The sequence below is a fragment of the Triplophysa rosa genome, linkage group LG6 (genome assembly GCF_024868665.1).
Source record: "Triplophysa rosa linkage group LG6, Trosa_1v2, whole genome shotgun sequence".
Lineage (NCBI taxonomy): Eukaryota > Metazoa > Chordata > Actinopteri > Cypriniformes > Nemacheilidae > Triplophysa > Triplophysa rosa.
This window is the reverse complement of record NC_079895.1, coordinates 3,627,836-3,653,305: the sequence shown is the minus strand read 5'-3', so window position 1 is coordinate 3,653,305 and position 25,470 is coordinate 3,627,836. Positions and strand designations below refer to the sequence as shown.

Sequence of the window (25,470 nt, the reverse complement as noted above, 5' to 3'; positions counted from 1 at the left end):
TCGGGTACATGTCAACGTCTCTCTTATCCTTTCACTATGAATTACAGTCGGGGTGAAATTCATTCTCGCCAAAATCACCTGCCCCTGCGTTCTTTTAAGCTTTTTAAAATTATTCAGACACACTAATACACTTGCGCTTACATGTGGATGTATATTGGGATATTCGTGTGGCATGTAGTTTTTTACACCATTCATATAAACAAAGGAAGATCAAAAACCAGAAAGACACATCCGACAGCTTTCTGTGTTTTTGTTTTTAGAGATGTTGTAGCGTGCAAAATTATAATCTTTGATGAGGAAGCAGCCATACTTCATTATCTTGAAGAGCCGAATCCATAACACATCCTGTATTGAAAGCCATTCTGAATGTCCACGTGTAATCAAAACGGACATCAAGATCATCAGAGCATCCTCAAGGCTATTCCTGCTGGACTCGTACCAGGTGTCAGTCACCCGTTCACATGTGGATCACATACATAAATCAAAGGGAAACAAATCTCCTCTGTGAAATAAGGCATAATTTACTATTGAAAACCTTACAAATCTGACCAAACTGCAGCCTTATACAAAACATCCCAAAGTCTCTTTTGAACACTGGACAATGGTAAAAGAAATCTGACATGCATTATTATTGTCTTATTCAAAGAGACAGTCCAGGCCAGCCATTCGAATGGACGTGTAAGCGAGAAAGCCTCTAAAGCTTTGCCAATAGTTCTTCACAACAGGCTGACTTGTACATGTGTTTAGGGTATTGTGAAACCTTGGACTTATTCTGGAAAACAATAGGGAGAGATCTTTCATCTGACTTGAAAGGATACCGCGAAGAAACGACTGCACAGAGATTCATCTACTGTGCGCCACACCAAAAAGAGGCGAGACACATTTTGTGCCATCTGAATTAAAGACACTATGATGGGTATCACGCAGGTCAAAAGGCCATGAACAAATGTTGGAAATAAAAAGAGTGCAAGTTTAAAGCGGCACTTACATGTTAACTTGCATGTTAAGTTTCAAATGACAATAACCGAATTTACAAAATGTACAGCTTTGAAAACCCTGCTAGCAAAAAGGCCATTGTTGCATCATTTTAAAGCATAACGGTGATCTACAGTATATTAAACTACTGGGTTTTTAATCAAAAGTCCAATTGCAAAATTGTTTCTTTTCTCTTGCAAGCATGTTAGTTGCAAACACCTAGTTCAAAACTATATTCATTCATTTTTGTGAATTTTAAGCACCAAACATAAATTCCAACATGTATCATATTAGCTTCGGCAATAAAGTTAAAACAATAAAACCAGATGGTTAATGCTGTCAGGACAAAGGTAGATTTGATCAATGTTAGGTTAAAGCAGGTCATCACAGTTTATTTGAGGTTTTTATATTCTTCTTTTATACAGCAAAATTAACGTATTGATTTTAATTAGTCATAGAAATTGTCAATATTTCTTATGGGCTGTTTCATTGCATTGTGTTGAATGGTTTGAAATTTTGTTGAAAAGTATACAATATGCTTTTTTGGTCAATCGCAGTTGCAGAAAGTTGTCTCTAAAACATTAACGTGTGTTCAATGTACCTACAGGAATTTTCACTGCTGAGAAATAATTGCGGAAACGTTTAATGCTCGTTTTTTTGTTGTAGCCAAGACAGCCGCTTACACAGAATTTGACCTACAAAAATAAACCTACGATGAGAAATATTTCCATAGGTAAAAAAAGTGTGACAACAAGTCCCGGTCTGTCCCATAACATAACTCATTCTCAAAAACAGACCCAACTGCGGCACTTTCAAAGCATTTAATATAGGAGCCACGTGCGCGATGCAAGGCATAGAAATACATGACGTCATGCGTTTAGACTCATTTTTAGGTTATTTTGTGACATCCACAGAAACACGTAAAATATCACTTTCCAGTTTAAGACGCAAAGACTTATATATATATATATAGTTTTATATTTATATTTATTATTATCTTAATATCTTTTTTAATTCATTTAAATAATGCAGTTTGTGTATCTCAGCATTATTCATTATACGAGCTAAACGTGAGCTGAATTAAAAAATGCATATTACACATTTTTTATCATAATATTTTCTTAAAGCATTTATTGTCATAATTGTCCCTAATACAAAACAGAAGAGACAGAAAATTAAAACCTTGTCTGAAACCTCAATGTAAGAGTATTAATATAAAAGTGGTGCATAATTTGAATGACAGCTAGCGGAGAGGTGCAGTGTAACTTAAAACTGGTCCTCCCTGTTTATTAGTCAACCAATCATAGTTCAGCGCTTCCTCCCCCTCCATCCAGACTAGTATTTAGCATCAGGGACTAGCTTAAAGTTTCCCAAAAAATTTGGAAAAAACTTCCTGCGGGAGGAAAACTGTGCCAAGCTCGTGTTTTGGAAGCAGAGTCGCAGTCTAAAACGAGACAGAACAGCGCAGGACTTCAGGAGGACGAAACGCAAACAAAGTAAACTCTTTCTTGCCCGTCGGATTTAACTTTCCAACCACGGATTCGAAGGTGGAGAACGCGTTTCCTCTATACTTGCATTTCTTTAAACAAGAAATGGAAGAGAGCTCCAGTTCTCCCGTCTCCCCAGTGGATAGCCTGGTGACCAGCGAGGAGGAGCTGGACAGACAGCAGCAGAAAAGGTTTGGGAAGAGAAGGAGACACAGTAAAAAGTCGGACAGCAGCAGTCCCAATTCAGTATCCAAACGGAACAAAAAACCTAGTCCGAGCAGCACTCAGTCCTACGAGGAGCTGCAGAACCAGAGAGTGCTCGCCAACGTCCGGGAACGGCAAAGGACTCAGTCGCTCAACGAAGCCTTCTCGTCTTTGCGCAAAATCATCCCCACGCTCCCCTCGGATAAACTCAGCAAGATACAGACGCTCAAGCTCGCCTCCAGGTACATTGATTTCCTCTGTCAGGTGCTGCAGAGCGACGAGATGGACAACAAGATGTCGAGCTGTAGCTACGTCGCGCACGAGAGACTCAGTTACGCGTTCTCGGTGTGGAGGATGGAGGGCGCGTGGTCTATGTCTGCTACCCACTAGCAGCGAGAGCCGGACATACGATGCCAAACGGGTGGGTAGAGTGATGGCTGTTTGGGCAAAAGACGTGTTTCAACGTTGCTTTGTCGAGCTATAGCTCTTTGTGGATATGTTACAGTAGTAACTTGCTTTAAACGAAATTCTGATTGACCTTGAGGACCACTGAGGCTGACAGTTCAGTTCACTGGAATGCAGCACTGCATCCTGTACTACATCCAGGATTTTTAAGTATAATAATGTATAATACTATAAAACAAGAATGAAAAAGTATTTACTACGTACATAGAGAACACATTTTATTTGATCATTATAGTGTTTGATATTTAAAAGAATAGGCCAAACAACAGTCCAAAACTTTTCTTAATATACTATTTTTTGTATGCAGTCAATATTTATAATTATTATTATTATTACTGTTATTATTGTTATAATGCCACACCCCCAAATATTTTGTATCAGAAATTGGTTGTACATATGGTGTCACAAACATTAACAGAAAAGTTAATGTTTGTGACTAAAGTCGAGAAAAATGCAGGAGGATATCAGGAGGATTTCACATTTTAAATGATGTGTATTCATATTCTGAATACAGTGAAATAAAATCTTCAATAAAACAAAACACTCACTGTAGATTAAAAGGAAATAATAGATTAAGTAAATGAATGTGCATCACTATAATTTTACAAATTCTCTGATAGAATTGTCAAAAAGCAAAACATTGTCCAAATACCATGAACATCTTTTGTGCTGCATGTTCCGTAGCATTAACAAGAAATAAAATTCTCATTTTTTTCTTTTAAAGTTAATGTCAGGCTGGGTAAAACATTTCCGACTATTATCCAGTACAAACAAACATTAACATTTACTGTGTGTCAGCAGTCCCCAGGTCTTCTGAAATGAATTACGACCCGAGCGTGAGAAGCTCACGGGTCATTTATATTCAGAGTGGAACATTTTCCCTCTCGTGAGCCACAGGAAAAAAATCTGAAAATAGTATATCCGCACAGATTTAATATGGTTATAAAAATACAAACTATCTTCTTAAATGGTTCATTTATTGTGTCTTTGCAATTCGACTGTACATTCGTAAATATTAGGCAACAAAACATGCAGAACTTCAGCTGACGATTTCTATATTGAAAGTTGTTAAGAGGATTTTCTAAAAACGTTCATGAAAACCCTGCCCTTTTGGTAAGCTACCACCTAAACCATATTTATGCTTGTGAAATAACTGCAAAGAAACCACTGAAACATCTTTAATTGCAAGTTTTCCGCCTAAATGTGAGTATTTATTAATATGACTGAATTAACACTAATATTTTATGTCTTAGATAAAAACCTCTTCCTGGACCAAACGGTATAAAGTCCAAATCTGTGGTATATCAGAACAGAGCTTGTCAACTGAACCTGCCTCGGTCTAGCGTACGGTATAGGCCTCTTCAAATAATCAGTAAATGATTTCCAAAATAGATTGAAACAAAAAGTTATGAGAATGCAGTATGAGAGTTTTATTGGTGTTTTGCATTTACTGATATTAAATGGTTGGATACAGTAAAGCTGTGGGACAGGTGGTGTCCTTTATGCTATAGCCAGAACCGTGTGTTTTTTATGTTCTTTTAACTTATTTGGCTAAAGAAATCTGTGCTACTGAAAAATAAGAAGACAGACAGGTGTACGGCTTTGAATTTCCAACCATATGACCTTATTTAAAACGCAGTTATTTTCCAGTGACGTAATTCCTCCCAGGGATTTGTGTAAGATGTTTGAACCAAGCCTTTTCCTGTGCAAGCATGTGCTCCCACTCAGAATTAAATAATGGGATCATTAATAGCTTCCCATTTCTACACATTTTAAACTAAATCTGTGTGTTTAACCACGGGCAAAGCCTAATGTTTCATGGTTAAAGATTTTGACATGCAAGGCCTATTTTAAGTGTTTTTATTCAATTCGCTTACATCTTTTAAACTAAGATTTTGTTTTTACTTCCACAGACTGTTTACTTCCACTAATTTTGAAGACACCAAAGGATTTATTGACGAACCTCTAAACCTCAATGGCCAAAGAACATTCAGTGATCACACCTACGGACTCGACCATCCCGAAGGACCAAATGAAGGACAGAATAAAAGGAACTTTTATATCCTTATGCTTAGACAGAAAAAAAGATGGCGTCTCCTGTGTAAAAAAAAATACATGTAATCTTTTCACAAGTTATTCCTAAATGTCGCCATGGTGATAGTGCAGGCCATTTGAAACTATATTTTGTTTTTGTTTCCAAACAGAAGAGTTTATATATATATATATATATATATAAGAACAAAAAACTATTGTACATAGGCTACCTGTGAGTATTGTCAGCTAAGGGACCAATGCAATTTAGAGCAATAGTTTCTCGAAGTACGCTGCATGGATTAAGGCATTCGTTTGATCTTTCCTATGCAACATTTTCAAATTCTGTCCATTGTACATTTTGCTTATTTATTAAAACATATTTTTGAACATTTTGGGTAAATGTTCTGATTTCTTTGTTCACATGAGGGACCATGGCAATACAATAGATCGCTCCTATTATCTGAGGATTTGTAATTCATTAAAATGGGGCATTTATAAAGAGCATTGGTTACAAAAAGAAAACATGTTAAAACAGTGAAGGTTCATTAGCTGAAGAGAAAGTCCAGGCAGTTTTACCTCAAAGCTTATAAAATGCTTGTCCTTTTTAATAAGGAGAAATCACTGAGCTCTGGATGGCTGCAGGCGAATTCTTCAACAACCCCAGATAACCACACAAGCCTTTAAAAACCGGACTCCTGCTACACATTTTCTTTCTTTGTTTATAAATAACACTCACAAAACATTTATTTGTTTGCATCATATTTTCCCAGCCTTTGCTTGATTAAAATACTTCAAAGAATAGACTCCAGCTTGGGGGATTTTAATTTAAAAAATCCCATTTTCTCCTGTTCAACAACCAGACTTAAGTAATTTTCTATTAGGCTACAAATACAGTATACTACAAAACCGATGTGTTAAAAACAGTGGTTATTCTTCAGATTTTTCTTTCTTTTGACGTTAAATTCATAAAAATAATACATGAAATTTAAGGGGGTTATATTCATGTTAAAGTTGACGGATGAACTTGTTTTATGAGGTAATCCGCAAGCACCTTTACGTCACACTTCTGAAAAAAAGAAAAGAAAACAGCTGCAGTTTATAAATAAAGGTTTAAAGGTATAAATATTTTCTTTTGGTGATGGGGAAACGCAAAGAAAAAACGTGTAAACTGCACGCACACCTTTCCCTTTATTCTGTGCACCTGCAAAACACACAGCCGCCCGACGCAGGTCTCTCCAGAGGCGCTTTTCAAATGTGACCCTTATCTCGAGTTTAACTTTTGAAACTTTATGCTTAAACTAAACAATGTTGAGCGGTGTTTTGGGTGCACTAAGCAGACATTGTAAAGAATTTAAGAGATAAAGTTCATGCGTCTGTCCGTCTCCAAGTTACCTCAACGAAACGTGCACGTGACCGATAAAGAAAACACAAATAAAAGCGTGATTTTCACACACAAATGTTAATGATCTAAGGGGGAAAATAAGTTTTGCAGTGTGTGTGTTCATAGATTTGAGGGAGAGCGCGACTGCACCGGCAGCCCGTTTGATAATGTCTCATTATTACCGCCTTTCTTCAGAGCCAAAGCGCCTCGGGCCGCAGTTACGGCGCGGTGCGAGTCCCAGATGTTTCCCGTAAAATCAGACGGAAAAAGCAACAAAATTTTAATTTGCAGTAAAAGGGATAAAGTAAAGGTTTACGCTGCATGCGCCGGGGAAACATTTCATGTTCGAACTAATGCCAAGATTACATTACAGTGTGGGGGTGGGCGCACGTTTCCTTCTCCCACCTTAGTGGCATACTTTTACCTTCTGTGTATATTAAAATTATAGCTATAGGCCTACTATACGTCATCGAGGGATGGTATGCGAACAAAAAGCAAGTAAAATAAATGTATGAGCTACTTCAAATAGAACATTATAAAAGTAGCTACAAGATGTTATGTTGCTTAGCAACTATAGTTCTACAGAACTATAGTTCTGTAAACCATATTAACCTACGCAATGATTTTTTTAGAATATATAATGTATAGAATTATTTATTTTGTTAACGTCGATTTCTTTTTCTATTTACTGTACTGATGATTTATTATACTCTGTGCTTTTGGAATCCTCTGCAAAATCATAATCACAATTCACAATGGGCTCATACAGTTACCATAGTTTTCCATGGTATTTAAAACCATGGTAAAATAAATGGTAATCAATCTGACAAAACCATACGCTTTTAATATAACCATATACAGTATATAAAACCATGGTAAATAGCAAATAATTGCTTATTTCTCTAGTATATATCCTTAAAAAAAGAAAATACTTTAGTTCACGTTTTTAAAAAGCAAATGATATTCTTTAGAACTCCAAACACAAATATTCAACAGTGCTGATAGTTTAAGGATGATAGGTGTCCAGAGTCTCTGGCAGTATCGTTTTAGGAAAAATGAAGATAAGTAACACTCATCCCATACAAACACCCATAGCATCCCGAACAAAACTCACAAGAGAGCCATACTGGCCTTCTTGTCCTAAAACAGCTCCACGTGTACAATATACGAAGCCGCAGGACAGCATTCATGCTCAAGTGAAGATGACGTGGCAATGCAGCATATGTTTGGCCTTAGTTTGCATACAAACGTCTGCGCTGAATCACCGAGCCGGAGATCAAATCAGGACACGGTTGAAGGACAGTGAATCCTGACAATGTAAGTCTGGGGATCTGGGGTTGGACAGGTGTAAGTCTGCACAGGTGCAGTGTTGCACGGCGAGAACTGTTCAGCTGGGAACCACAGGTGGAGACTGCTTACATTTTGTGTAAACAATCTAAACAGCCAGGAAGGGACTGTGGGGGAAAACGAGAATGTTTATGGAACAGTATGTACCTCCAGATACATGGCAAAAAGAGAGGTAAGATCGGGGCATCCAGGTGCCTGGAGAAACACCAGAAGTCCAGCAGACATCACGAAAAAAAGAACTTGCATGATCTCCAAAGACTCGAACTTTCCCTCCCTTTTTATACTGTTCAAAAAGAGTTTTACTTCAAAACAGTTCTTTTGTCTCCGTCTATACACCAGGCAACTACACAGAACACTTTATTTAGCAACCAATCTGAATAGTTAAAACGGCCTTAAACATCTTAGCAACAAAGTAAAACAGCTATCAATAGTTTTCATTTAAACTTTAAGGGAAGTTTTTTTAGCTTCCAATTTAGACCAATTACCAAACCAAATTAGAAAATGGGCAAATACATTAAAGATACTGTAAAATCTGGTGTGGAAGAAACAAATCATGCTGTGAATGTTACATCTGATATGGTCTTCTAAAGCTAAGCATGTAGGTATTGTTGTTTTAATGTTTTTGGTTACAATTCACTGATAAATATTGTTGTCTATGATCCACAATGCGATAAACGAGGCATACTGTCTACTTTTGAGCTAAAAATGCTCAAAATACATTTGATGTTCAATAGGGGCGGGGCAGAGTTATGGATTGTGTCTCTTGTTGCTGAATCATATTCTTGGCCTACTGCAGGTGTTATAAAACAAGGGGAAGACACAAATGGTCCCTGAGGTGCACTAGCTAAGACATTTTTATAATATATTATATTCAGGTTTAATCATTTCTGGGGTGGGTTAGGAAATAAATAAAATCAAGATCAAGAAAGCCCTCTGCTGGGAAGTATCTTAAAAATAAAAACACAAGATAACGATTAACAAGAGAGGGCACTATTTATCCGTCATAATAGATGGAGTTTAAAGGATACGCGTGAACCCTCATGTTACATCATTTTATTCATGGTGCGATTAAAACAGAGATTTTACTCAAAATGTACTATATGGTACAATATAATGCACTGTACCTTTAAATCACATACAGCTATCACCAATGACATAAGTGAACACTAATTGCTTAGTTTAGCTGTCTTTCTAACTTTTTATTAATTTGTCTAATATTTTCCTTTTTTCCCTCTCTATTTCCCCAGGCAATGCTTTAGCAACATGTGAAAAGTATGTTGTGCAAATCAAGCGATATGAATTTAATTAGAAAGGAACTGATAAATCTTTGAAGTGGGAACTGTTTTGGGATGGATTGTCATATATCACTAAAAAGAGATCAATCAAAATGGAGTATGACAGGCAACGATTCATAAACGGCCAAAGATTCTCATCACATCAAATGGAAACTGAACATTTAGAGACAAACATCAGTTTCTGAAGAACAAGTGCTGCTGGTTTTTGCAAAACTTTGCCACAATGTTGCTATGCTGGCTAAAGTTGGTTTTAAGCACGTTGCTATGCAGTTGCTAGGTGGCAGCTTAGCAGCTAAATCAAATAAGACTATCAATGATATTTAGTTCTTATTGTCTAACAAACAAAAATAATTTAATCACTTAGAAAATTAGTGCACGCCTCTTCTTAACAAGCTGCACATTTTTTAACTGTTATCTTTCTTTTTTACGTCTACGTCTATAAAACCAAGAGCCAAAGTTTAATACTTTGTTCAAAACGCTGTAAATATTGTGATGCCTGACTCACAAAGCAACACTAATGATCAATTTCAAATAATTGTTTAATTCACTCTATTTTTGTTTTGTTGTGTCGCTGGAGGATCAAACATCAGAACGGGGAGATTACAAGGCAGAGATGCACAGAGATGGTAATGGACTCCTTATGTGAAGGCCTGAGGGTAAAACATACAGTCTCTTTACGCGGTTACTCCAGCCGTGGGGAATTGCGGTGTAAAGGGGGGCTGAAATGAAACTTGCTCCGAGGGGACTCATCCCACCCCCCTCCATTTTTGATCTCACAGGGCAGGAAGGGGTTAGGTCACCTGTGTAATTTGGACAAACACAACAGGCATAAATTGACGTGGGTTGAGCTTGTGCTCACTCTTAAAAATTTGTGTGAACCCCTAATGAGAAAAATATGGTCCGGGCCCTGAGAGCCACCTTTCCCCTTCAGTTTTTTTTGTGTGATAGTAAACATTTTTGACAGTCCTTCAGAAGTTCAGATGCAACGTAGAATCAAACAGTGAGGTGCATTGTGTCAATATTGAAAATGTTTCTCTAGGAAATGTAAAGTGTGTGTGAACTCGCCACATTTGAGGTGTGTTCGTTTTTTTACTCTCTGGGTAACACCTGGAGCGTCCTGCCGTGCTACATTACACAAGGTGGATTTTTGTGCATGTGGCGATTGGTCGGTACACAGATATGTTCTCCCTGCGGTCTCTCAGGGTGGGCACCAGACTTTAGTCTAAACACAGCAAAGACAAGCAAACACAACACAGCTCTCCAAACGGAGCACATGTGTCTGAGACTCAAGATGACAGTCAACTTAGAGCACAGGTTTTACAAATATTTGAGGATTTAAAAAAGCTCGGCACATTACGAGTGCCATCAATATTTGGTATCCAGAAAAACTTTGACAGGTGATCCAATGGAGCAATAAACCTTATACAATAAAGTCAACAGCAAAATGATGAAAGACAATGTTCAATAGTTACATTATAATCAAAACAAACTATTCAAAACGTTATATAGCTCAGAGCGTCTGTAACTTCACCCGTTTCTTTTCATTTTAATCGTAATAGTCAGAATGATCTCATTTTAAAGAAAAGGTTTTGGAACACGGAGAGACACTTGCATGGATGATGTACGGTACACACCCACAGGGTGAAGCGCAGGTCTTGTGGCTTGTGTCATATCACTCGGGTTCCGTACGGCTAATCTGTAATTTGGCTCGGATATGCAGCTGGCTCTCTCCGCCACCTCAGAGCCACAATTAAACACTCCAGAAGGGTGGCGAGCGATGCTCTGGCGACAGGCATTTCTCTAATGTAAGAGACTGTAATGACAGGCTGAGCATCCTCAAATGAGGATGAGCAAAAAGATGGAAGTTAAGAGAGGAAAAGATACATTTAATGGGAGGAAAGATTGATTTGTGTGACCACAGACCGAACTGTCACTGCAGGCCGATAAAAAGCTAGAGAACTAATGGGTCACGACCCTAAAATGGCTCATGTACTCATATAGTTTGGATAGCAAAACAATTAGTCTAATCAACTTTAAAGGTCCATTGTGTCATTTTTTGAAGGATCTATCGACAGAAATGCAATATAATATCCAGACCTACGTCTTCAGTGGTGTATCAAGACTTTACATAATGAAGCGTTATGTTTTTATTACCTTAGAATGAGTTATTTCTATCTACATACTCCACGGGTCCCCTTACGTGGAATTCGTCATGTTGTTTCTACAGTCGCCCTAAATGGACACACTTCTCTACAGAGCGTGTTTCATAAATACGTTATCTCCTTTGGCAAAGAAGCAAAAACGCGACGACATCTTTGTCCTGAGAGCCGCCCTAGTGCATCAAAAGGGAGGGGTGAGCGGTGGAGTGAGCCGTTGGTTGCAGTTCGAAACCTCACCGCTAGATGCCGCTAAATTTCATACACTGGGCCATTAAACGGATGGAAATCCAAAATGGTTCATCTGTAATGTACTGACATGAACAGGTTTGCATGACTTGAGCAATTACATTTTTGTTTCATGTAAAAAGTTTGTTCTCCAACACTTTAATTGTGGAAAAGATGCCTTGTAAAGCCTTGTGACTGAGAACGGGCTCAAGGTCTTAAACCAAATATAAAGACCACACTGGACTTATCTGACCCCGGCTACAGAGCAAAGGTCTCCGGGTTCATTGACCTGGTCAACTACCGTCAGTCTCTAAACTATCCGCTAACCCTCACCTCAATTTGACTCCCTATAGGAAACCAATGTGTGAACACATTCCTGAGGTTCACGTCACCTTTGTGCCCGTCATGTTGTTTAAAGACGATCTTTTGTCGACCTGCAAGACGGTAAATATTGTCTCTCGCGTCTCCTTTCACACTTGCGCTCTGCAAGCGTGGCGGTTTATTAGCTCAAACATGCCATGCTGCCCTGGGTGCCAGATTTATGAATATTCAAGCATGCTGGTTTGTGCCGCATAGTTTGTATATTTTCAGTTTAATAGCCTAAACAGCCAATTCGGCTGCGGTGGATTCAGGTGACAGAGGTGAATTAACTGCACTATCAGATGTTTATTTGACTGATGCTTAGCAAGCACAGTGATGCTTTTGTTTGCTCCGGTTGATCTGTAGATTTATCTTGCTTTAACCTGGCCCTGTATATTTGGACAGGCATCTGACCCTTGTCTCCTTTAAATGAGCTGGTAATCCCTGTCTTGACTACTGTAAACTCCCGTCCTCGCTGTTGCCCTCCCCTGGACAGAGGGGGCAGTGCTCTTTCTCTCTGAGCATCAGATCATGTCAAAACACAAACACTGTGAGGTCCGCCCAAAAAACACAACTGTACCTCAGTTCTTTATTAGCGAAGGGAGGCTGCCAATACAGCCACGGAAAAATTATGAGACCATTCTAAAATTTTAATTTAATCAGCATTTCTAGATGTGTGGCCACAATACATCAGAATCAGAATAAGCTTTATTCACTAGCTGTAACCAGAACAAATTCCTTGTGTGCGTGTGCACACGAATAAAGCTTATTCTGATTCTGATGTATTGTGGTCATTTCAGTGCAGTGTCTGTTGAAACTGAAACAAAATCAAACCTCAGAAGAGACAAAGTCATCCAACAGCAATGTGAAAGACTGACAGCATGCCAAGACACATGAAAACTGTGATAACAGTCCGTTTTTTAAACTTTTCCTAAACACATGTATAAATATTAATGTCGCATTGCTTAAAAGTGAATACGATCTTGTTTTCTTTGCAGTATTTGTGGTCTGAATACGAGCATCTTTTCTGTTATTTTGACCTGTTTCTCCTGCTTTCATTTTTTTGCAAAGAAATGCAAATAGAAACAATATTTTTTTATTTAAAATTTGGGAGAAATATTGTTAGTAGGTTACAGAATAAAACAAAAATGATCATTTTACCTAAACACATATCTATAAATAGTACATTCAGACATAGTACATTTCCCTCGGCTGTATAATCTAACAACCAGAGAGTTTTCAATCAATTAAATATATTATATTAAAATATGTATTTAGGAGTCATTTTTATCCGAAGTTTATCCGTTTTTTTAAACCTTCTTTCTGGTGACAGCCTTTCACAAACACTTCAATTTCCACTAAAACAGGTAGTTAGGATGGCTCCTCCCCTTGTATAATAGTAGCCAATAGAGTGTGTTTTTACTTCTGGAATCTGATGAGAAGCTAAAGCACAGTCATAAAAATCGTTGATTTACAATGGTTTTAAATGCTTATTTTGTAAATATTTTGGAGCAAACTAGTCGTCCTTAAGGAAAAAACATTCATGCTAAAAAAATATTTTTCGAATTCTTGGACACTTTAAAACAAAAAAGATATTTTATACAGTATTTGAAGCATTTCTAAAAAAACTTAACAGTGTTCAATAACAAATCCAAGATTGTTACGAGAAATCTAAGTTGGGTGAATCCAGAGGTCCCATTTACTCTAAAACTATATCTATATATACGTATTCATATTCTTAGTGTCTGACATTGAAGTTCTGCGCTTCAGGCAAACAGACTGAGAACTGATGCCTGTGACAATAAACCACAGGACTTAAATACTGTGGAACATCTAAGCATCCCTGCCCCGCTCTCCCCACACACAATATATCTCCACAAGTTTTTCATAGAACCTTACTTGTGGTGCACTGCTGTTTGCCATGCAACAGAATCACAGAAATCCCCATCGCTCAACAGCGCACCACAGAATTACAGCGTAAATGAGGAGTTCAGCGTTTACCATCGCACAGGCTGTTAGCCCCTTCAGAATGTGACACTAAATCGTGGTTGAATTTACAAGAATTTCAGCCTTCCAGTGTAATGGTTGAGGTTTAACAACAGGATATTCGAACAACAGCAGACTTCTGTTCGTTTGATTAAAGCATTTTTATTGGTTACATCGTTGTGGATAACTACAAGAGCCAATGGATGATGGTGGATGCTGGAGCATGCCGATAGTGTTACACATTGTGGATCTCAACTGAATTATTAGGATTGTTTTTTTTCTGCAAAAATAGCCAAATGTGATCAATAAGGTTTTCTATTTTCTCCAATTAAATGAATGGATCACCTATTCACCTTCCTCTGGTAAAGAAATAAATGATACCTCAACATTATGTGGCATATTAGAGAGGGGCTTTTTTGATTCGTAAAAGTACCAAGATACCTTTTGGACCCCCCAAAATATCATAAAAACACAGAATTAGACACTTTTTACTTAACATGTCTCAGAGAAGGCGTCATGCACGCTTTGACCATCATTTTTATTTTGAAAAGATAAAACGAGTATTATTGTTACTAAAAGAGCAGTATGGCCACGTCAGAATGCAATCAGAAATAAAAACAAGACATTGTGGTTTTCAAAAACAAGGTACTTTATAATTGATGTCAAAGACAAACGTTAGAGCAAAGGTCCCAAGAGAAGTTCTATTGTAACAATGGAAAAACAAAGTGACAAAAATAATATGCATTTCTTACATTTTGTAAACCTAGAACTGTTCTCAAGCCACAGTGGTCACAGGTATTACTGGCTGATAAGTGTGTTTTTTATCTTTTCGACAAACTGAAGATATATCCGTCGCGCATCTGGAAAAGCCCTTTGATGATTCCAGATGTCAAACCCTAATCTTTTCCTAGTCTTCCTCTAGCCCCAATAAATACATCCAGAGGAAAAGTAGGAGAAAAAAAACAAAGCATAAGAAGTCACACAGGCAATCCAATGTGTGGTGTAGTGCGTAGGTCACCTAAAACAAGGCTCTACATAAATACAATAAAGTCTGTAGTCTGTATGTCACAAGTGCTCGATAACTTGTTGTAAAATATTCAAAAGTCTTTCATTCTTTTTTTAAACAAGTAAAAAGCACATCCGTAGGAAACAAAGAGCATCGTTCTATCTGCGTACTGACCAGAAACGGAGAAGGAAAAAGACAAACTTCCATCTCGTGTCCTCCAAAATTGTAAAAGCATCAAACCTCCTGTGTTCCTCCTCTGTGCAAATATGTTACAGGACAGACGGGCATGCCGACGCACAAACCATGCAGAAATCTACAGCTGAGAAGATAAGACGATGAAATCAACTCTGGCCTGCAAATAAATGATGCTCAGGCCAGACCTCGTGGTCAATTAGCAGGAATGACATTATGTCAAAGGTTAAAAAAATAAAATCAAGAAATCAAATGGAATGCTTTTTATTCTTTTATACAAAACTAAAAGGACTATTCTGATGAACCCGATAAGACTATAGATAGGCTGCTGTTATCCAGAGTGTTATTGCAAAGTGTTCTGTGGTGAAGATCGGACTTCTGGTTTTAGTGCACTTACTACTAAACTCTTTGGGAATGTTGCGTTACATTTCTAAGACGATTTTAATCAATGTCAGTCTATGCACTTTCAAGAAAGTAGTTCAGTAGAGATTTGATAGACGTGGTTTGGACATGATCCTGGCACAAGGCCCAAAAAGATGATGCTTTAAACAGCAAGACTGATTTTACAAACATAAGAGTTGAAAAGAAGAACCGACATCAATAGAACAAATGCTGATGGGCAAATCTCACAAAACCACATCCATGTCACATTTCACCATGAAATCAAAAAGAAAAAAAAGAGTTTTTATTTTGCATCAAGAAAATAAAGCCCTTTTTTTGGATTGTCAAATTATTTCCATGACAATTAAACATACCCGCAAAATGTGAATATTAAAGCACTTTGTAATTGACCTCTGTAAAAGGTTTTATATGTTTATAAAACATAACCTATATCTTTTATTTCAATAATGATTCTTATATCTGTATACAATGATTCTATATTTATTTTTTTGTGTTTGGAATATATTACTGGTTTTATTCGAGTTCATTTTCAGATTCTTTCTTTCTTTCAATTGCGGGGTGAAAAAAAACATGACATCTTCTCAACTGGTTTTGTGAGATCCACCTTAATTCTCACTCCTCGAAAGGACAAAAATAACATCATCCATTTCTGATGTCAGCATCAACTCGCGCTAAACAAACGAAAGCTTACCAATTGAAGTCCATGATATTTCCCGTGGTCTTTTTGTTCTTGAATTTATCGAGGGCATGTTTCAGAATAAAGAGTGAAACCACGAGTGTTTCCATTAGGTGGTTATGAAACCAAACTACTGTTGCTGTAAATGAATGAAATCAATGTCAGCTTTGAACAGTGCCTATAGTGGAACCAGTAACGGGCAAAGCCAGACCACCTACTGATATATATCACTTTGCAATACTAATTTTCTCATTCCGAGTCTGCAAACTTTATCATATATAATATATCTATAGATCTTTGCAATATAAATCTACTATGAACAGAACGTAGTAAATACACAATTGTTGGAATCGTTATACAAAGTAAAGCCATCTCCCTCCCACCGCATACAAAAACAAAACAAATAATCATCATCCCCACACAATGTCTGCCAGGGCTGTTACTCTCTAAGACAAGAAATCAACCATCTGAAGCATGTAAAACACATTGTCAACTATAAAAAGGCCAAATAATCGAAAAAGTACAAAAGAAACAAACAAAGGACAAAACACAAGAGAAATGGGCACAAAACCCAAAGTGGAGTAGTCATGAGTGACAGGCGAATCATATAAAAATGAAGGAACAATGGCAACGGTGAGTCAAATCTCCATCCTTATCGTGTCTCATATCGACACACGGTTAAAGAATGCCAAAGGTAGTCGCAGTGAGCCCAGGCATGAGGGTTGTCAAATCATTACCTCATATTCAGTCCAGTATCGAAAAGTTTAATGTACAATCAAAGTCAAGCCAAAGGTTCTACCGTGAGCATGCATACTTGCGTATATATACAGTTCTATGTGCTGTTCAGAAGCGTCGGTACGCCGACCCTCTAAGTGTGGGGTACAGCTCCAAAACTACAAGAGTCCCATGCAGATTGTCCGAGTATCACAGTTGTCTCAGAGGCGTTTACGATTGAGTGGAAGCTGGTGGTCCCGCTACTTCCTGGATTTGTGTCATGTGACAAGCACATGTTCTGTAGCACCTGCCCCTAGTGAAAGCCCTCAGCATCAAACGGCAGGAAAGGTAACGCTTTACACCAGCACGAAATCACACCAGGTGGCACATCTGAAGGCTCAGTGGTACATTTAAAATCGGTGACCAGCCCTTTTCCTCGCGGTGTCAATAAAGTCGACCGTCTGCTGAGTAGAATAACGTGAGTGGATACGCTAGTGCCCTTGGTTAACTGTAAAGAAATGGGAATACTAGACATTCGGCGCTATAAAAGTACAACTGCTGAGAAAAGGAAAAATAGAGAGTTCTTTAGTGTGAGTTTTTTTCAACCACAAATTTGTGTTTGACACGTCGTCATTACAGCCCTATTCTATACGAATGCAGCTAGTGGCACTACCGGGGTCAACTCATGCTTTCCAATAAGTTTTTCTTTTTTTCCGTAGATGCTGCTGTTTACCGGTTGAATTGAATATTGGCAGATGGAATCTGTTCCGTAACGGTGCATGCTGGTCAACCCTTTGAGGAAGTGGAGGTGCGTATTTGGTCATTAGAGTTGAAACAAGTCGCTACATTGGCTCGCCTTCTAAAGCACTGGAGAAGTCGACTGAAAGCGTTTGCCATTGGATAGCTGGCAACTACCTTACACGTTCATTTGTCAGAAGTTATGCAATGTCCAACACAAGCACGAGAAAACGAAACGACGTAAAATGCACGTGAAAGGTGATGACATCTGCAGGGAGTTCCTGGTAAACATGCGGAGGGTTTCTCCAATCATCAGGCCGGCCTTTGACCTTCACGTGTCCCCACCCCCCAAAAAAAAAATCCAGACCGGGGTGGGGTGACATCTTCCCTCCTGTAACTAGTTTAAGGCAATGTTCTTCTCGATCCGTTACGAAGACTCTTTCGGAAAAGGCACAAACTCGCATCGTCGCACTCATGGCTCTGTGTGGGGTTTCCCAGAATTCTTCACTCTTAATCTCACATCTCGTTCTCCGCCCTCCGGGGTCAATTAAGCGTAGCAGTAACTTGGATGACAAATGGGATGTCAACGAGACATCGACAGATGTCGAATATAAGACATCTGTCGAGACAGATGTCTTATACATCTGACAGACATGACAACGAATATAAAAAACAACAACAAAAAGGAGGCGGCAGTAATGAGGCCCACAGCCAAAATCAGTCACGTGGGCTATTTAGTGGCTCTGGAAAGTAAGAAAACAAAATGTTTTTGTCGAAAGCACCAGCTCTCAGATCTAACAATGGAACGTGAGTCTATGTTCTGCTCAAAAGTGAGTGTCCCGTGTGGACAGACCGGGTACAGCATCCCAGACGCCGCCACATACAGAGACCCAGCTGAGACGTTTTTTTTTACGGTTGCACTCTGGGTGTTATGGAAGTTTCTTCAGACCGTTTCAGTTCCTGTGTTCAAAGCAAACACGTCGCGCTGCCCGCCGGAGGCGGGGCGATAAATGAAACGGATGGAGAGAGCAGAGTGAGGTCAGAGGCCTTGAAGACGCTCCGAGCCAGGAGGGTCGCCATGGAAGTTCAGCGGACCTTCTACAATGGAGGTTCTTCTTCCATAGGCTCCTCCTCTGTCCTGTTGGGTGACACACAGAAACGTTTAAAATGAGATAATACGCACACAAAACACATGGAGGCATCGTGCCGTATCCACACAAAAATCCCCGAAACGTGTTTCACACAGATCTGAGATGTTCCTCATGATTGCCGAGTAAGATGCTAACATGACAACACATTTTTAACTGTAAGAGAATATTAAAAGTTCTACCACAATCAATTCAAAACATTCAACAAAACCTGAAATAAAAATATGACCCAAGGAATCAATGGAAAAAATATATATTGTTTCTTGCCCATTTTTCTATTTCATTTTTAAACTGTTGGTAGTGCCAGAAGGTTTACGACCCTAAAATTGGCAGAAAGATGTATTTACTTTATACCATATAAATGATTCTAGCGCCTGCCCCGGATCAAAATCTGTAAATGCAGAATAAGAATAATAACAGGAAAACCAAAAGACACAACAGGTTCCAATGCACTTTTGGTACTGCGCCCCTCGTAAAAATGATAGAAAATCACAGGAGTGTAAACCTGTGTAGGGTTGTATGTACTGTATGTGTGAAAGAGTTTGAGTGTGAAAGAAGGTCCAGAAACCCCAAGCATCTGTATTTAATGTTGCCTGTGTGTTTTCAATTAGGATTCTGGCAGACAGTGTCTCTCAGAAGCCCAGTGATGCTTGACGTCTGCCTCGCACCAGCCGCTCACATTCGGAGATTCCCGCTTGAGCATCACTTGTTCAGCTGGCCAATCGCAGGCCGCTCACATGATTATAAATACACACTGTGTTTGAAAACGAACGCTATGGGGGCCGCTTTCAGCACACGTATGACAGAAGCAGACATGCACGTGTGAGATGAGCGCACCTCTTTCCCATGTGCTTGTTGGCCACGGACAGGGAGGCCATGGCGGTCACGGTCTCCGCCTCGTCGGTCTCACAACGCTGCGCCTCCAGCAACGAGTAGCCCAGAGTGGATGCAGAGCGCTGCAGTGAGCGCCAGTATTTACCTATGAAACAAATCAAGGTCAAAGGTCAGAATTTAAATATAAAAACAGACAAAAGCAGATTCATGACGCATGGGCATGAATTCAATTCAATTAGTTTCTATACTGTAGCACATCATTTTGCATTTTTGCAAAGCAGTAAATATATAATAGTACAGATAGCGGAGATTAAAGTACAAACTTACACTATATACACAACAAGTCAGAAGTTTGGAATTACTTTACTGAAATGTTTTTAATAATCCTTAAGAATCGTTTAATCTCAAGACGTATGCTAAAAGTCCCTGTGAACCTTAAGTTGCGAGCGTTTCTACTTTCGTATTTTAACTCATTTCCGAGTGAAATGGAATCTCTAATGAGAAAAATAGTGGGCGTGGCTTTCATCTTTCTCTGCGATTTGATTGTATGTATAAAAACAGCCGTTTCATTTTGAAACGGAACTGGCAGCAGACTTGAGAGTTGAAGGGGAGGAGTTGCTCCGCCCAAACCGTCTAACATACCTCATTTAAGATGGATAGTCATTACAGGAAGGAAGTGCATTTTCAGAATTTAACTAAAGATTATGAGGGCACACGCATTTTAAAAAGAGAATGACCCACATTGATTAACTATTTACAATAAACGATGCCATAATTCATGAAAAAATAGGCATTGTCATTTTAATTTCACTGGGACTTTAAATGTTTAAAAATACTCTTGTAGACAAAAATATAATTGTGCAAGCATACACATTTCTTTCAGTAGAAATAAAATGGTTTAATTTTTTTATATTGATGACTTGGACCAAATAATGAAGAAAAAGCAGCCTATAAGTAGATGAAAATTCTCTCAATAGTCTTTAAAATGGTTGAGACCTTAAGACGAAGAGCGATTTTGTAAATTCTAGTCAAAGGGTGGCTATTGAAGATGCTAAAACATAACATAGTTTTGATTTATTTGAGATGCTTTTATTTGCAACATAATTCCCACAGATACACTCGTGCTACTCTATTGTTCTATTGAATTTACTTCTATTCTAAACGGTGGAAAAGATAAAAATATAGAACAATAAATGTTTCCAAACTTAAACATTAGCATTACTGTAGGTCTGACCATTATATTAAAAAGCTATATTAACAAAGTATAAAGCCTTAACCAACAATCAGAGAGACGCACACAGAACGCAAGAACATTTCTTGTCTGCACTTTATTTTTAAGTTCAAACTTGTATTTGATCATTTCACACAAGCATGCACTCACTGTGAACTTCCAGCACTTTCTCCATGGACTGAACAGCGTTGGAGTTCGGCCTCTGTTGTAGCACTTCTTCTGGGAGAGGGTCCAGCTGAAAGGAAGATCACATCTGTCAGGTTACAGCTTTGACTGCACAAAGATTTCATGATAGACTGATATATCGGCCAGGCTGATAAATCCAGATTATGAGGCATTCACCCGCCACCGAACACACAGACCTGGTGACCTTCGGTTATTTAACTGTATAATGCACATGCATGTGCTCTTCTGGACAACTGAAAGATGATGGTGTAAATCCTTTCCATCGGGTTGTTTACCTGGCATTAAGCACAACAACACGGCTGTATTTACATTCTCACAGACGTGTTGAATGCTGTATTTAAAGATCTATACAAAGCGGACAATGCAGGGCTTTGTCACGGCACGTGGGCAACGAAACCCCGAGCTCTGGCAGACCCTCACGACAGCTCAGGGACCAGCCGAGCCAGGACCCGGAGGAAACAGTCAGTATACGACGCTGCATTCCTGCTGTGGAATTATTCCATTTCCCGCTGGCTCCCGGCTGCATTTTTTCACCCCCGCACCAAAAACGAGAAAATGCATGGCCAAGTGTTTTATGTGCAAACATTAAAGGCTGAGGAAAGGCATGCATCCTGTCATTCCTCCTTCACAAACCATTTGCGTGAAAAAGAGAGAAATAGAAAGTGCATGAAACTAGGGCGGTGTTAGCGAGTGGAGCGATCGGCCGAGCTGGACGTTTTGCTTTAATTAAAACAAATAAGATGAGGGTGCGAGGGCCGGAGGTGAAGAGGAAGAGAGGGAGGATTTAATCCTGCGGCTACATGACAGACAGATCCATCAAACCCCTCTGCATTTCGGATGTAACGATAATGTCATGACATTTAAATCAAATAAAAACAACAAAATAAAAAAGTAGGGATGCACCGATGCTATTTTTTAAAGACCAAGTACGAGTACCAATATATTTTCTGGTACTCGCCGATACCGATGCCTTTACCTGTATTTTTTTTGGGTGAGGTGGCAATTTTCCAAGCAAAACACAGTGAGACTAATAAAAATAGAATAGCTTTATTACAAACAACTCCACCTCAAGTTGTGAAAAAAGAAATAATTGTATGTGCTTTCAGTCAGTTCTGTCAGTTACATCGCGTGAGGTATTGGTCTTTGGTATCGGTGTATTTTTTCGAGAATGAGTACATGAGCTTGTTATCGGGCATCCCTAAAAAATAGAAACTATAATTCGAATAACACATTTTCCCCCAAAACGAACATTTTTGTTGCACATAGTACAACTTGTTATAGTATTGACAACATTAAAGGTTTAATGAAACCTTCTGTATGAAAAAAAGTGAATATGAATAAGTCCCTGAAAGATCATTTTAACATAAAATACATTTAAGAATGGAATTAAGAAAGCTAAACCCTAACTGTGTGTTCCCACCAGACGCGAATGAAGCGTTAAGCTCGAGTGATTTACATGTTAAGTCAATGCAAAGACGCGATAGACCTCCTTGCAGCGCGATTCGCGCGAATGAGGTGGCGCGAATGACGCGATTCGCGCGAATTGAGCGTTTCGGGCGTCTGACGCGTGATTCGCGCGAGTTGAAAAATCTGAACTTTGGCAAAGATTCGCGCCGCGTTAACCAATCAGGAGCTTGCTCTAGTAGTGACGTGCAGCGTCTGGGCATGAAGGCAGCCCAGAGAAACAGATAAGCAGCGCAACTGAAGTCTATTTGAATTATAAACAGAGAGTGTCTTTGCAATAACTATTCACATATTTAAAAACTACAATACTAATTTCTAGCTAGAAATGCAATCAGAAGTTGTTGAAAGTGAAAATGAAACTTACATTTATACAAAACTATGCTCCAACGGGCGTTTCGGACGCCATTTTATTTTTTCGAGCTTGCGTCTGTTGAATTTCACGTGCGAATGACGCGAGTAAACTCAAAATGTTCATGCGTCCAACTACGTGTGAATAGCGCGATTCATTCGCGCAAGTCCCGTTTCGTGGGAACGCTCAGTAAGAGGGAACTTTATAAAGCAGTAAAAGACCAACAACAAAAAAAGAACACAGTAAAACTAACAATAGTTTGCAGACAAAAAGACTTAGTTCAGATATTGTAGGATGAGTCACATTCAATATCTCAGTTCAATTCTATACAAAAATTCAAACACCTAAAAACATTACAAATGAATCTCACAGAAGCCAACAAAAAAAATTGTGGATGGCAGCCATTTTGCTTCTCCTGTTTGTAGAGTAAAGTAGTGAAAATAAAGGAGATGCTTAGAGAAAAGGATGAGAAATGAATCAGGAAATGACATGAGCCAAATTGGAACTCGCACTGCCTACATGAGCACTAAAGCTCAACGTACTAACCACAAGTCAGAAATCCCCTTTCGTAGAGGTTGTGCATACAAAAGTGTGTTCCTGAACTAGTGGAGGACTGCCACGGACTTCCAGTACCTCGCGTGTCAGGAGGAAAGTAAAAGCTCAAGATCCAGAGCTGGCAGAGACAAAGCTCTCACGCCGGACAAAAGAGCCTTGTTCAGCCACTGGCAGACCGACGCACTAAACACGAGAGAGATCTAACGCACGCATCACGACCATTCAGAGAAGATATCGCTCACCTTCTGCCTCCAGTGATGTTGATGGAGGGTCACATCTCATTGACATTCACTTTATTAGAACAACTTGGCAATACACTCCTTCAAGTCCACTCTTAGCAGTACACTAAGTAGTACATTAAATTAAAGGGATGATCACCCAAAAACAATTCTGTCATTATTTATGCACCCTTATGTTGTTCAAAACCTGTTTGGAACACAAAAAGAAGATATTTTGAGAAATACAATACAATACAATACAAGACAATAGGGACCAATGTTAATTTTGACCAACATTCTTCAAAATATCTTCTTCATACAGGTTTGGAATGACATGAGGGTGATTAAATGATGAATTTTTATTTCTGGATGAACTATACTTTTAAACTAAATTACAAAAAACTAACATGGAAAACTAAAACGTTCTATTATTTACTACTCTGACATTGATTATATGTAAAATTCTTTATATTTCCTACTTGTAATTGTCCGTCATTCACATGTGTCCTAAATGCAGCAAAAATCCCAAGTGGAGGAATGAAAATCTGTGTGTGTGTGTGAGACCAGCTGGTCAACCCGTCACACTTTTCCGCTGTGAGGTTTGATTGTAGGTCACCGCTCGTCCCCCTGGAGCGCTCCCTCAGGAATCCCCCCGGCCCCTCAGCTCTCCAACCCCGCTGCGAGCGCGACCCTCCTGCCCTGGCACTGGCCGTGGGGGTCCGATCTGTCCGTCACCGTGATGGACGGCCCTGCCGCGTTTCTATAAACTTGTAATAGGTCCTGTCAGTGTATGCCAAGCTGCCTGGCAGGGACCAAACACATGCCAGTTGCCGGCACCCACCATGACAGTGGGATTTATTTGAATTCCCCCCTGGCGGCTTTAGCGTGAGGGGCTTCACATTCTCAAGGAGAAAGAAGAGCTTTTGTTGAGACGGGTTCTGTCAACCCGTCTGCGGTAATATAAATCTTGTCAGAATGGGGCATGTCCTTCAAACATATGTATAGGTGAAGGCGAGCCAACATGCGAAATAAGGTTACAGAAAGAACACGCAACAACGGTGCAGAGAACCAAAACAATCAGAGGAAAAATCACTTCAGCTTACATTTAGAGAACCGAGTGTTGTTATTCTTCAAAAAAATGTACATGACTTGTCTAATGTTTTAAAAAGAAGTCATTTCACTGCAGCCATGTTGGTAAATCCCCTGGCAGGTATTCCATTCACACAAGTACAGGTCATATCTACTGGATCCAGGAAGGATCTCCAAAACAAAATATGCAAAATCTGACATCAATGGCCTCGTGACCTTTTTCACCTCCTTTAAAGGTGGGACTGTAGCAACCATATTTAGGGTTATATGTCACATTTGTCATCATATAGTATAACATCACATCTATTTTTAAAAATGTAGGTTCACTTGAGTGAAATGTTTCTCATGACCTCACAAACCTTTTGATCTATAGGCATAGGCTATCTGAAATAAGTTTAGTAGACAAAAAATGAATTGTGCAAGTATTAATACACTTTAATTACAAGAAACAAAAAAATATTAAAATAATAATTTACTAAAAAAATGAATTGTATCATTTTTTAAATAAAAATGTGTCTTTAAATGGCTTGGACTGAATAATGAATAAAAATCATGAATTCAAATACAATTACATCTCAAAAACAAAATAAATGATTAAAATAATATTTTAATTTAAAAAAGTTATATTTGTTAATAACATGTTTCTTTATAATGAATGGCTTGGACTAATTAGTAAAGAAAAAACATTAATACAATTTAATTACAAAAAATGATTGAAATAAATATTTTAATAACATTTAACATTTTATA

The 25,470-nt window shown here is 38.7% G+C and overlaps 2 protein-coding genes across 3 annotated transcripts in view; one reads left to right on the top strand and one right to left on the bottom strand.

Annotated features, from left to right (window-relative positions):
- The first annotated feature begins 2,059 nt into the window (after nt 1-2,059).
- Nucleotides 2,060-7,011, top strand: twist2. The gene is made up of 2 exons (XM_057336076.1): nt 2,060-3,087; nt 5,045-7,011. Exon 1 carries the CDS (start codon nt 2,568-2,570, stop codon nt 3,054-3,056), a length of 489 nt encoding a protein of 162 aa, XP_057192059.1. The 5' UTR covers nt 2,060-2,567; the 3' UTR covers nt 3,057-3,087; nt 5,045-7,011.
- A 6,030-nt stretch (nt 7,012-13,041) lies between these two features.
- hdac4 (histone deacetylase 4) overlaps nt 13,042-25,470 on the bottom strand; it is a 162,945-nt gene continuing 150,516 nt past the window's right edge. The window contains exons 25-27 of one of the 2 annotated variants that reach the window (XM_057336386.1): nt 21,010-21,094; nt 19,632-19,773; nt 13,042-18,784 (exon numbers count right to left, since the gene is read on the bottom strand). In XM_057336386.1, coding sequence (XP_057192369.1) covers nt 18,745-18,784; nt 19,632-19,773; nt 21,010-21,094 — 267 coding nt within the window. In that variant the 3' untranslated portion in view covers nt 13,042-18,744. The remainder of the gene's footprint in view (nt 18,785-19,631; nt 19,774-21,009; nt 21,095-25,470) is intronic. The other variant, XM_057336387.1, reaches the window with a different exon arrangement.

What these genes read in the sequence shown, in the direction of transcription:
- twist2 (XM_057336076.1), top strand. Translation starts at nt 2,568, where the DNA reads ATGGAAGAGAGCTCCAGTTCTCCCGTCTCCCCAGTGGATAGCCTGGTG.